Source organism: Neomonachus schauinslandi, chromosome 2, assembly GCF_002201575.2.
Source record: "Neomonachus schauinslandi chromosome 2, ASM220157v2, whole genome shotgun sequence".
In the NCBI taxonomy this organism is placed as follows: domain Eukaryota; kingdom Metazoa; phylum Chordata; class Mammalia; order Carnivora; family Phocidae; genus Neomonachus; species Neomonachus schauinslandi.
In genome coordinates, this window is record NC_058404.1 from 109,164,041 (window position 1) to 109,177,724 (window position 13,684).

The 13,684-nt window shown below is 39.3% G+C and overlaps 1 protein-coding gene across 1 annotated transcript in view; it reads right to left on the minus strand.

Moving 5' to 3' along the window:
- UGT8 (UDP glycosyltransferase 8) overlaps positions 1-13,684 on the minus strand; it is an 83,454-nt gene that overhangs the window by 47,660 nt on the left and 22,110 nt on the right. Inside the window, exon 2 of the mRNA XM_021684469.1 lies at positions 1,586-2,409. Within this exon, the coding sequence (XP_021540144.1) occupies positions 1,586-2,407 (822 nt within the window). The 5' untranslated portion in view covers positions 2,408-2,409. The remainder of the gene's footprint in view (positions 1-1,585; positions 2,410-13,684) is intronic.

Below are 13,684 nucleotides of genomic sequence, written 5' to 3' on the forward strand. Positions count from 1 at the left end.
AACATTCCTTTTATCATCCATTCCTTCTTCAATCCGGTGGCTAAAGAAGGGAGACAGCCCCCAAACAGAAACAAAAGGAGCAAGGCAGAAGGGCAGGGTTCTGGTTGGGAAAAAATGAAGACCTGGAGGAACGGGGCTGATCTGTGTAACATTCTGAATGACTCAGAGTAAAGACAGACTTGCTTATCAATGAGTCTTTTAGAAGCTCCTTCTCAATCTGATTTTCCCTACCTTTAGGAAAGCAGTTAATACAACACACGGTGACTCTGGCAGAGAATATTTAAGGATTTGAAATGGCTTGGCTAAATTCAGGAATGGCTGAGAAAGGCTGAGATTAGTTCCTATCCTTTACAGTTGATGTCAGAGAGAGCTATGCCCTCAGCCTCCGCTGGCATCAGAGGTGTGAAATGCTCGGGTGGTATGGGCCCCAAATCTGGCAAGCTCTATTTCTTCATCTTATGTGAAATATATCAAGGTATTATTTATTGAAAGTACTTCCAAAGGATTAGAAAAACCTACAGACTACATATTCCAATCACATTATTTCTCCATGAGAAAATTCTGCCCAGTGATTGTCCTTATCAGATGCCTAAACGAAAAAAATCTGGATTTGCTCTTCAACAAGGCTCTGGCAAATTTTTTGATATGTAGTGACCAGAGATGTAGCAGAGTTGTTGTGTGTCTTTTCAGATTTTCAAAAGTAGAAAGAGTTTCAATAAAGAGTAAAATCATAGAACAACTTGTTGCTTCCGGGTAAATGCCATCAGATGTTGAGAGTAAACCCAGAGAGCCAGCCTGAGGTAAGGAAACCCTACGACGACAGATACTCAAGTTTGGCTCCTGTGAGTTTGAGTTGCCTAACACAAAACAAACTAGGATGGAGAAGAGAACACAAGGGATTCACTGACAGCTCAATCAGAAAAAGAATTGAGTTTGACTTAGGAGACAAGGTTTTGTTCAAGTGCAATCAATTCCATCTTTGAAATGAAATCGCAATGGGGCAGGATTTCTTTAAAACAGTTACAGTTGCTTACTAAAAATTAGTTGGCTCCCGAGTTTGATAGAAGTGACTACCTCATTTTCATTGTTGGACATAAGCTTTCTAGTGGCTATGACTGCTGAAAGAAGAACCTCTCTTCACATGGTTTCTGTTTATTTGACTTCACTGAACCTGATCTAGACATGGAGACCAGTCGGTGATTGTGCTATCTGGGAGAAAATAGAATGAACTCTGTGTTTAATTAAAAGCAAAACCACTTACGCTCATTAAAGCAAGCTAACTACACTCTCCTCACATACTACAGTTATTGCTTAATCAAAATTCTATTTCCCAGCCCGTCTATTGACCATACGGCAGAATGGCCTCTCAGCATCGTAGAAACGCTCCATCAAAGCAGGAACGTGCTCCAAGGGAACGGTGCATCCTCAAGGGAAGGGACCTCAGAGTAGGCTCTACCGCCTTAGCTACTTTTGAGAGCAGCACTTGTTAGCCAACAATAACCAATCCCATCTCTTCCAAAAATCAAAGCTGATAAATTGACCTTCATATTTAGAAAAGATTACCAAGGAGTTCAGCAAACCTTACTTCTGGTAGTGGGCTGGCCGGTTTGGTGAGGATTCCTCCTACGTACACAACATTAGGCAGAGTGGGTCTCGGAAACTCCAGTGCCACATCTGTACACAGCATCCACAGACTGGACCCATGGACCAAGTCATACATGGACTTCTCTGGCAGCAGGTTGTACTTCTGCATTATCCTTTCATACTTGGGAAGAACCAGAAAGCTGACCCCTAATCTGGAAATGAGGTAAACACCGGTATTTTTCATCCTTTGCAGCAAGTTCATGTGGTCTGTGAGGAGTGAGTTAAACTCTGGGACGTAAGCTAATGGGGCAGGAGCACCCACTTCCGCAGGATACCAAAGGCCAGTTGAAAATACAGCATATTTAACCCCTAAAAGATGGGCTATCACAAATCCACACATGTCATTAGGGTCCACCAGCAGCAGGTCAAACTTTTCCTTCTTCAAACCCTGAATCAAGGCACGGTTGCCAACCATCATATCACAGTTCTTGGTATAGTGATCCAGTATGTCAAACAGTTCGATTGCTGTCAATCTCCCAGAGAAAATATTCCGCATTTTGGACTGCAGGAAAGCATCCGAGGTGGTACTGTTAAAAATCCCTGGGTAGCGCTGGAGGCTGTAATGATTAGATGGCGCGATGTCTCTGCCTTCGGAGAGAAGAAACACTGTGCGGTGGCCTCTCTCGTGCAAGGCTGAGGCTAGTGTCTTGAAAATGTACATATGGCTTTCGAACATAATTGGCGGCACGATGATGATTTTGGCAGCCTTCGCCATCCCAACAGCACTCCACAGGAGCATGAAATATGGAGTGTAAGACTTCATAGCTGAAACGAGAACCAGAAAACTACTTAAAACAAAGTACAATCCTTAGCATTCAAAACAATCACAGAGGCTTTTTTTCGAAGTATCTCATGATCCAATACTTAGTCGGTGTAAAAGTATCCTGATATTTGTTCTAATTACCTATTTTTGAAAGATTAAATTTTTTAGAGTATCGAACTGACATGACAGCAAAGCGGACAGAAACTGAAATATATTTAAAAGGTATCCATTTCAGGGCACGCACTGCATCAATAATAGAGAACTAGATTTTTTTTTTTTTGAGAACTAGATTCTTGAAAATCTGAAATAAAACGTCTGTAACATGGAATGTCCAAAGATCTCTCTTCTTTGCATAATCGCTATGAGGTATCTATGAAACATCTGTTTATCTTTTAATTGAACATCAACGTTAATCCCAGGAAGAAGAGCCAAGATTTTTGATTTCTGGGTGCATTAGCATGTATATCTCCTTTTAAATCATTTTATCACAGCAGTTACATTTCCAATTAAGACCAAAGCATACCAAAGAAAGGTTACATTTTATTTATTTTTTTATTTTTTTAAAGATTTCATTTATTTATTTGACAGAGAGAGTCACAGCGAGAGAGGAAACACAAGCAGGGGGAGTGGCAGAGGGAGAAGCAGGCTCCCCGCCAAGCAGGGAGCCCGATGCGGGGCTCGATCCCAGGACCCTGGGATCATGACCTGAGCCGAAGGCAGCCGCTTAACGACTGAGCCACCCAGGCGCCCCAGAAAGGTTACATTTTAAAAAATAAAAGATACTCCTTTCAGGTAACAGTTCTATAGAAAAGACATTTTTCTATAGGAAAAATTACCTTTAATGTGAATTTCCCCTTTACCTAAATACCCTTATATATCCTGGCAGTCTCTATTTATGTAATCTCTATCAATTTGCCAATTCATTTCAGGGCATTACATGAGAAACTTTTAATAGAAAAATTCGAGAGAGTTAACCGGATCTCTGTAAATGCTTATGGAAGAAGTGATGATGAATGAGTATATCCCAGACCACACTTCCTTTGTGTTGTATCTGTAACTCAGGTGCAAAGGGCAAGTTAGATGAAGGCTGTACACGTGACACCTATCACTTCTCCTACCCTTTCATGGTAGGAGATTAGGTACAACAGTTAAGAGTTGTCCTCTGTCACTTTTTAGAAATACGTGCCCTACCTGTGGGGGATATATAGTGTGCCAACTCCCCCTACCCTACTCAGTATAGTTTTTACTTAGGTTCTAAATTAGCCTCCAAGTAGCAAAAAGATCTAAACAAGAGCTACCCATGCAAACTGGATCTTTTTACTTGAAGGAACAACTTAAAATAGATTTATATGCACATTACCAAATCAATACCCATTTTTACTCATTATCACATATTAGCCACCCTACTCGTATGAATTCCCACCATCTAAACGCACTTTTAGCAACTACACCTTCTCCACATTCAACTACTGCAAGCAACCTAAAAAGACAAAAAAGAAATCAACAGCAGGCAAATGATAGATTCTTCCAATATCAAGATTAAAATATGAAATGCGTTGTATTTCCAGATGCCTTTTTCTTTTCTCACTCCAAGGAAATATTCAAACTATTTCTAGATGAGCTGACACTATACCATTAAGAATAAACAGAAGTAAAGCACATTATAAGCATGTACAGCCTATGTTAAATGTTGTTTGAATTAAATGAGGGCTTTAAAAAAATAAATTTGGAGAAAACACTATTTCTATAGCAATCAAGTAAGTTTATCCTATAATTACAAGGTCAATAAAGAAAAAAATTAAATAACCAATCTTGGGGGAAATTTTCCAGGCCTTTATTCTACTGTACTGTCTCTCTATTGTGTCTCTCTGGTGCAGCCTTCCAATTCCAAGGAATTAAAAATTAGGGATTCTCAGTAGACCTCTTCTTAATTCTAGGGATGAGATTTATGCAAATACAGTTATTGCAGAAGCTAGAGTCTGCTGCTGTGATTACTACTACCTGTCACTGTTTGCATGCCCACGAAGACAGACCGGTTGATGGACCAGTTGCAGGAACTGCTCCGCCCACTCTGTTTTGCATCTAGCTGAGCACTGAATGCACAGTTCATTCAGCTACAGTTAAAACCACTGCTTTATCTATCATAAATAACTAAGACACAAAACCAATAGTAGGGAAACAAATCCTTTCACTGAGTTTTTTATTCTATTCTTCCTTTTTCATTTTAGTATTTTATTTCAGTAGTTACTACGAAGTAAAAAAAAAATCACAAAAAATCGTTGTTTTTTAATGCACAACTGCTTATGTTCAAGAAGAGTACTGTGCAATAGAACTTTCTGTGAATATGAAAATGTTCTATATCCCCACTATCCAATATTGAGCAGCTGAACTGTAGTTGGTGTGACCGAGGAACTGAATTTTAAATTTTAACATGTGCCTAAGTTAATTTAGTACTAGTGGTTACAGTACTAATATAAGGTCAGAAAAAGTGCATACATTCAGTATATATAGATTCCAAAAGTAACTATGCAAACATACCAATATCTGTGTGACAAAATAACTTCTAAAAATAATGTTTACGAGATCTTCATGAAAAAATACTGATTACCAACAAAGAAGCATCATTTGTTTTTTTTTCTATGTCTTGACAATTTTATTTTATTTTTTTAATGTTTTATTGTTATGTTAATCACCATACATTACATCATTAGTTTTTGATGTACTGTTCCATGATTCATTGTTTCTGCATAACACCCAGTGCTCGAAGCAGAACGTGCCCTCTTTAATACCCATCACCAGGCTAACCCAACCTCCCACCCCCCTCCCCTCTAGAACCCTCTGTTTGTTTTTCAGAGTCCATCGTCTCTCATGGTTCATCTCCCCCTCCGATTTCCCCCCCTTCATTCTTCCCCTCCTGCTATTTTCTTCTTTTTTTTTTTTAACATATAATGTATTATTTGTTTCAGAGGTACAGATCTCTGATTCAACAGTCTTGCACAATTCACAGCGTTCACCATAACACATACCCTCCCCAATGTCTATCACCCAGCCACCCCATCCTTCCCATCCCACCCCCCACTCCAGCAACTCTTAGTTTGTTTCCTGAGATTAAGAATTCCTCATATCAGTGAGGTCATATGATACATGTCTCACTCTGATTTACTTGTTTCGCTCAGCATAACACCCTCCAGTTCCATCCACATCGTTGCCAATGGCAAGATCTCATTCCTTTTGATGGCTGCATAATATTCCACTGTATATATATACCTCCTCTTCTTTATCCATTCATCTGTTGACGGACATCTTGGCTCTTTCCACAGTTTGGCTATTGTGGACATTGCTGCTAGAAACACTGGGGTGCACGTACCCCTTCGGATCTCTACATTTGTATCTTTGGGGTAAATACCCAGTAGTGCAATTGCTGGATCATATGGTAGCTCTATTTTCAACTTTTTGAGGAACCTCCATACTGTTTTCCAGAGTGGCTGCACCAGCTTGCATTCCCACCAACAGTGTAGGAAGGTTACCCTTTCTCCGCACCCACGCCAACATCTGTCGTTTCCTGACATGTTAATTTTAGCCATTCTGACTGGTGTGAGGTGGTATCTCATTGAGGTTTTGATTTGAATTTCCCTGATGCCGAGCAATGTTGAGCACTTTTTCATGTATCTGTTGGCCATTTGGATGTCTTCTTTGCAGAAATGTCTGTTCATGTCTTCTGCCCATTTCTTGATTGGATCATTTGTTCTTTGGGTGTTGAGTTTGATAAGTTCTTTATAGATTTTGGATAGTAGCCCTTTATCTGATACGTCATTTGCAAATATCTTCTCCCATTCTGTCGGTTGTCTTTTGGTTTTGTTGACTGTTTCTTTTGCTGTGCAAAGGCTTTTTATCTTGATGAAGTCCCAATGGTTCCATACAAATTTTAAGATTATTTGTTCCATTTCTTTGAAAAAAGTGGATGGTATTTTGATGGGGATTGCATTGAATGTGTAGATTGCTCTAGGTAGCATTGACATCTTCACAATATTTGTTCTTCCAATCCATGAGCATGGAACGTTTTTCCATTTCTTTGTGTCTTCCTCAGTTTCTTTCATGAGTATTTTATAGTTTTCTGAGTACAGATCCTTTGCCTCTTTGGTTAGATTTATTCCTAGGTATCTTACGGTTTTGGGTGCAATTGTAAATGGGATCGGCTCCTAATTTCTCTTTCTTCTGTCTTCTTGTTGGTGTATAGGAATGCCACTGATTTCTCTGCATTGATTTTATATCCTGCCACTTTACTGAATTCCTGTATGAGTTCTAGCAGTTTTGGGGTGGAGTCTTTTGGGTTTTCCACATAAAGTATCATATCATCTGCAAAGAGTGAGAAGTTTGACTTCTTTGCCAATCTGGATGCCTTTTATTTCTTTAAAGGTTGTCTGATTGCTGTGGCTAGGACTTCTAATACTATGTTGAATAGCAGTGTGATAGTGGATATCCCTGCCGTGTTCCTGACTTTAGGGGGAGAGTTCTCAGTTTTTCCCCATTGAGAATGATATTCGCTGTAGGTTTTTCATAGATGGCTTTTATGATATTGAGGTATGTACCCTCTATCCCTATACTCTGAAGAGTTTTGACCAAGAAAGGATGCTGTACTTTGTCAAATGCTTTTTCTGCGTCTATTGAGAAGATCATGATTCTTTTCTTTCTTTTGTTAATGTATTGTATCACGTTGATTGATTTGCAGATGTTGAACCAACCTTGCAGCCCAGGGATAAATCCCACTTGGTCGTGGTGAATAATCCTTTTAATGTACTGTTGGATCCTATTGGTTAGTATTTTCGTGAGAATTTTTGCATCCATGTTCATCAAGGATATTGGTCTGTAATTCTCCTTTTTGATGGGGTCTTTGGTTTTGGGATCAAGGTAATGGTGGCCTCATAAGACGATTTTGGAAGTTTTCCTTCCATTTCTATTTTTTTGGAACAGTTTCAGAAAAATAGGTATTAATTCTTCTTTAAATGTTTGGTAGAATTCCCCTGGGAAGCCATTTGGTCCGGGCTTTTGTTTGTTGGGAGATTTGTGATGACTGCTTCAATTTCCTTAGTGGTTATAGGTCTGTTCAGGTTTTCTATTTCTTCCTGGTTCAGTTTTGGTAGTTGATACATCTCTAGGAATGCATCCATTTCTTCCAGGTTATCTAATTTGCTGGCATAGAGTTGCTCATAATATGTTCTTGTAATTGTTTGTATTTCTTTGGTGTTGGTTGTGATCTCTCCTCTTTCATTCGTGATTTTGTTGATTTGGGTCATTTCTCTTTTCTTTTTGATAAGTCTGGCCAGGGGTTTATCAATCTTGTTAATTCTTTCAAAGAACCAGCTCCTAGTTTCGTTGATCTGTTCTACTGTTCTTTGAGTTTCTATTTCATTGATTTCTGCTCTGATCTTTATTATTTCTCTTCTCCTGCTGGGTTTAGGCTTTATTTGCTGTTCTTTCTCCAGCTCCTTTAGGTGTAGAGTTAGGTTGTGTACTTGAGACCTTTCTTGTTTCTTGAGAAAGGCTTGTATTGCTATATACTTTCCTCTTAGGACTGCCTTTGCTGCATCCCAAAGATTTTGAACAGTTGGGTTTTCATTTTCATTGGTTTCCATGAATTTTTTTAATTCTTCTTTAATTTCCTGGTTGACCCATTCATTCTTTAGTAGGATGCTCTTTAGCCTTCATATATTTGAGTTCTTTCTGACTTTCCTCTTGTGATTGAGTTCTAGTTTCAAAGCATTGTGGTCTGAAAATAGGCAGGGAATGATCCCAATCTTTTGGTACTGGTTGAGACCTGATTTATGACCTAGGCTGTGATCAATTCTGGAGAATGTTCCATGGGCACTAGAGAAGAATGTGTATTCAGTTGCTTTAGGATGGAATGTTCTGAATATGCCTGTGAAGTCCATTTGGTCCAGTGTGTCATTTAAAGTCTTTATTTCCTTGTTGATCTTTTCTTAGATGATCTGTCCATTTCAGTGAGGGGGGTGTTAAAGTCCCCCACTATTATTTTATTGTTGTTAATGTGTTTCTTTGCTTTTGTTACTAATTGGCTTATATAATTGGCTGCTCCCATGTTAGGGGCATAGATACTTACAATTGTTAGATCTTCTTGTTGGATAGACCCTTTAAGTAGGATATAGTGTCCTTCCTCATCTCTTATTATAGTCTTTGGTTTAAAATCTAATTTGTCTGATATAAGGATTGCCAACCCAGCTTTCTTTTGGTGTCCATTAGCATGGTAAATGGTTTTCCACCCCCTCACTTTCAATCTGGGGGTGTCTTTGGGTCTAAAATGAGTCTCTTGCAGACAGCATATCAATGGGTCTTGTTTTTTAATCCAATCTGATAGCCTGTGTCTTTTGATTGGGGCATTTAGCCCATTTACATTCAGGGTAACTATTGAAAGATAGGAATTTAGTGCCATTGTATTGCCTGTAAGGTGACTGTTACTGTATATTGTCTGTGTTCCTTTCTGGTCCATGTTCCTTTAGGCTCTCTCTTTGCTTAGAGGACCCCTTTCAATATTTCGTGTAGGGCTGGTTTCGTGTTTGCAAATTCCTTTTGTTTTTGTTTGTCCTGGAAGCTTTTTATCTCTCCTTCAATTTTCAATGACAGCCTAGCTGGATATAGTATTCTTGGCTGCATATTTTTCTCATTTAGTGCTCTGAATATACCCTGCCAGTCCTTTCTGGCCTGCCAGGTCTCTGTGGATAGGTCTGTTGCCAATCTAATGTTTCTACCATTGTAGGTTACATATCTCTTCTCCTGAGCTGCTTTGAGGATTTTCCCTTTGTCTCTGAGACTCATAAGTTTTAGTATTAGATGTTGGGGTGTTGACCTATTTTTATTGATTTTGAGAGGGGTTCTCTGTGCTTCCTGGATTTTGATGCCTGTTTCCTTCCCCAAATTAGGCAAGTTCTCTGCTATAATTTGCTCCAATACACCTTCTGCCCCTCTCTCTCTTTCTTCTTCTTCTGGGTTCCCAATTATTTTAATGTTGCTTCATCTTATGGTATCGCTTATCTCTCGAGTTCTGCCCTCATGATCCAGTAGTTGTTTCTCTCTCTATTTCTCAGCTTTTTTATTTTCCATCATTTGGTCTTCTATATCACTGATTCTCTCTTCTGCCTCATTTATCCTAGCAGTTAGTGCCCCCATTTTTTATTGCACTTCATTAATAGCCTTTTTCATTTTGACTTGGTTAGATTTTAGTTCTTTTATTTCTCCAGAAAGGGTTTCTCTAATAAGTTCCATGCTTTTTTCAAGCCCAGCTAGTATCTTTAAAGTCATGATTCTGAACTCTAGATCTGACATCGTACTAATATCTGTATTGAGTAGGTCCCTGGCAGTCAGTACTACCTCTTGTTCTTTTTGTTGAGGTGATTTTTTTTCATCTTGTCATTTTGTCCAGGGGAGAATAGATTAATGAGAGAACAAAATGCTAACAGGGTAACAACGTCCCCAGAAAATATACTCTAAACAAATCAGAAAAGACCTGTAGCCAGGGAAAAGAAAGGGAAAGAAAGAAAAAAGAAAAAGAAAAAGAAAAAGATAAAAACAAACAAAACAAAAAAACCAGAATATGATCAAATATGATCAGGCTGGTGCATAGATCAGTGCCACACACTAGATTTTGGGTGTATTTTGTTCTGTTAGATGAAAGTGCCTCCCAAAATTTTAAAGAAAGAAAAACTTATATATGTACAAAAATAAGGGTTGATATGATGAAGGGATGGAATATGACTGTAAAGATGAAAATTCTAAAAAATTTTATAAAAGGAATTGATAAGTTGTTTGAAAAAAGAAAGAAGAGGATTGAAAAAAAAAGGAGAGAATGTGATCAGGCGGGAGAGTAGAACAAAACTATACACTAGAGATTTAGGGTATATTTTGATCTGTTAGAAGAAATGATCTCAAAATTTTAAAGAGAGAACAACTTATATATATATATATATATATATGCCAAAAATAAGGGTAACTACTATGAAGGGATAGAATATGACTCTAAAAATGAAAAATAAAAATGTTTTTTAAAAAAGGGATTGATAAGATGTTGGTTGAAAAAGGGAAAAAGAAAATTTCAAAAAAAAAAAGTTAAAAAAAATTAACTTTGAAAGACTAAAGAATCATGGTAAAAAAGCCATGAATTCTATGTGCAGTATTCCCCTAGTGCTGGAGTTCTGCCAGTCTCATTGATCGGTAAACTTGGTCTTGGCTGGCTGTTCTGGCTGATCTTCTGGGGGAGGGGCCTGTTGCCGTGGTTCCCAAATGTCTTTGCCGGAGGCGGAATTGCCCTGCACTTGTCGGGTCTGGGCTAAGTAATCTGCTCGGGTTTGCTCTCGGGAGCTTTTGTTCCCTGCAAGTTTTCCGTACAGCTTTGGAGGAGGTGAGTGAAAATGGCAGCCTCCCAGTCTCTGCCCCGGAGGAGCCGAGAACTCGGGGCCCCACTCCTCAGCGAGCCCCCAGAGAAAAGCAGTCAGTCACTGCCATCTCCCCGGTTTCTGGCCTCACTCCGTGCTCACCCGGCCTGTGACCGAGCATTTCTATCTCTGGCACCCGACTGGGTGTGGAGTCTCCCAACCCAGCAGATCCCTGCGGTGTGCTCCCGCGCCGCTCCTCCCAGGGGAGGAAGGGGAGTCTCCCCGGATCTGCCACTTGTTGGGTCCCTGCTGGAGGAGCAGTGGCCCGACTGTGCCGCGGATCACAGTTTATGGCAACCCCGAGCTGAGAGCCCACTCCTCGGCTCTGTCTCTGCAGCCGGCTTCCCCGCTCCAACACCTGGGAGCTCTGCCGCACTCAGGCATCCCCGGACTTTCTGTGACCCCGAGGGTCCTGAGACCACACTGTCCCACGAGGGTTCCACCCCCCACTTAGCCACTGGAGCGACGTCCCTCAGTGGAGCAGACTTCTAAAAGTTCCAATTTTGTGCTCAGAGGCTCTATCACTTGCCAGAAGTGGTGGATGGAGGCCCCCATCCCCACCGTCTGTCCTCCCAAATATCGCCTCAGATTCACTTCTCCGCACGTCCTACCTTCCGGAAAGTGGTCGCTTTTCTGATGAGAGAGTTGTTGCTATTCTTTTCTTCGATCTCCTGTTGAGTTTGTAGGTGTTCAGAATGGTTTGATCCCTATCCAGCTGAATTCCTGGGACCAGACGAAATCCAGGTCTCCTACTCCTCCGCCATCTTGCTCCACCGCCCCCCCCCAAGAAGCATCATTTGTACAAGTGTGTTATTCTGTTGTTCAAATACAAGACTAATTATGAAGGACTACAATAGCACTTTAATCTCATAAACATCACTGTGGTGGATAACAGAATGACTAACGCAACTACCAACAAATGGTAAGATCCTTGCTAGTCCATACTTATCAGAGTGTGTCTACTGATAAGCTGGAGTTCATTAATATTAAAAACTTCTGCTCTGAGAAAGATAATGTCAAGAGAATGAGAAGACAAGCCACAGACTGGGAGAAAATATTTGCAAAAGACACATCTGATAAAGGACTGCTATCCAAAATACACAAAGAACTCTTAAAATTCAACAATAAGAAAGTAACCAACCTGATTTTAAAAAGGGCCAAAGACCTTAATAAGCAACTCATAAGGAAAATATACAGATGGCAAATGAGCATATGAGAAGATGCTCCACATCATGTGTCATCAGGGAAATGCAAATTAAAACTACAATGAGATACCACTACACACCCGTCAGAATGGCCAAAATCCAGAACACTGACGATGCCAAATGCTGGAGAGAATATGGAGCAACAGGAATTCTCATTCATTGCTGGTGGGAATGTAAAATGGTACAGCCACTTTGGAAGACAGGTTGGCGGTTTCTTACAAAACTAAATATACTCTTAACATATGCTCCAGCAGTTGTGCTCCTTGGTATTTACCCCAAAGCGCTGAAATTTATGTGCACACAAAAACCTGTACATGGATGTGCCTAGCAGCTTTCTTCATAACTGCCAAAACTTGGAAGCAACCAAGATGTGCTCCAGTAGGTAAAGGGATAGATAAACTGGATGGAGTATTACTCTGTGCTAAAAAGAAAATGAACTATCAAACCATTAAAAGACAGGGAAGAAACTTAAATGCATATTACTAAGTGAAATGCATATTACTTATAATATGCATATAATAGTGTAAGTTACAAGGGATTTTAATTTAACATTTTCTATAATGGACATGTGTTACTCTTCTCTTAAAATAGTAAGTATTGTTTTTAAATAATATGTGATCAAAGTATCTCATTTACAATAACAAAAAAATACATAAAGTACCTTTAAAATGAACTAAAAAGCATATTTGTTTGCTATACTAAGTATGGCAAGCCTTTCCCTAAAGACATAGACATAGTAATAATACTAAGTGTATAGAGATACTCTATTATTTTAATGAAAGACGGTATTTGATAAAAGTCAATCCTTCCCATATTATAAATAGACTGAATAAATTCCCCATGAAATCCCACTAGAGACTTCGTTTTGTTTGGTTTGGAATTTGACCAAATTATACCCATGTTCACTTGTTAGAATATGCAAGAAGAGAGAATACACTTTTTTTTTTTTTTTAAGATTTTATTTATTTGAGAGAGAGAGACAGCGAGAGCAGGAACACAAGCAGGGGGAGTGGGAGAGGGAGAAGCAGGCTTCCCGCAGAGCAGGGAGCCCGATGTGAGACTCGATCCCGGGACCCCAGGATCATGACCTGAGCCGAAGGCAGACGCTTAACGACTGAGCCACTCAGGCACCCGGGAGAGAATACACTTTTAAAAAAGAAACAGTAAAGTCTTGGGACAGCAAGGTAAATATTAAAGCATATTTTTTAAAAGAATTAAAACACTATGGATTTAGCCCAAGAATCCTACTTCAAATAAATGGATCAGAGTAGGTAGCCTTTAAGAATTCCTTGAATAAATATGAACATAACATGAGATGAAGGGAGCACAAGTAGATGAGGAAGGAATAACTTACTTGAAATGGAGTGTTAAAAATTGGCTTTATATTTGAGAAATAAAATCACTGAATTATTTACCCTAGACTTTCCCCCAACTAAATCAGATAGAAGTGTTATTTTTTTTTTAAATACAGCCGATAAAAGTGCTGAGCTTTAAATGATCTCTGGAAAGAGAAAAAAAAAAACAATCTGAGCATAAAGCAAAGAAAGAAATCTTTACTGCAGATATTATTAGATTTGACTACATAATCATAAAATGTTTTCAGAATGTTTAAAACATCTGGGGCAGAC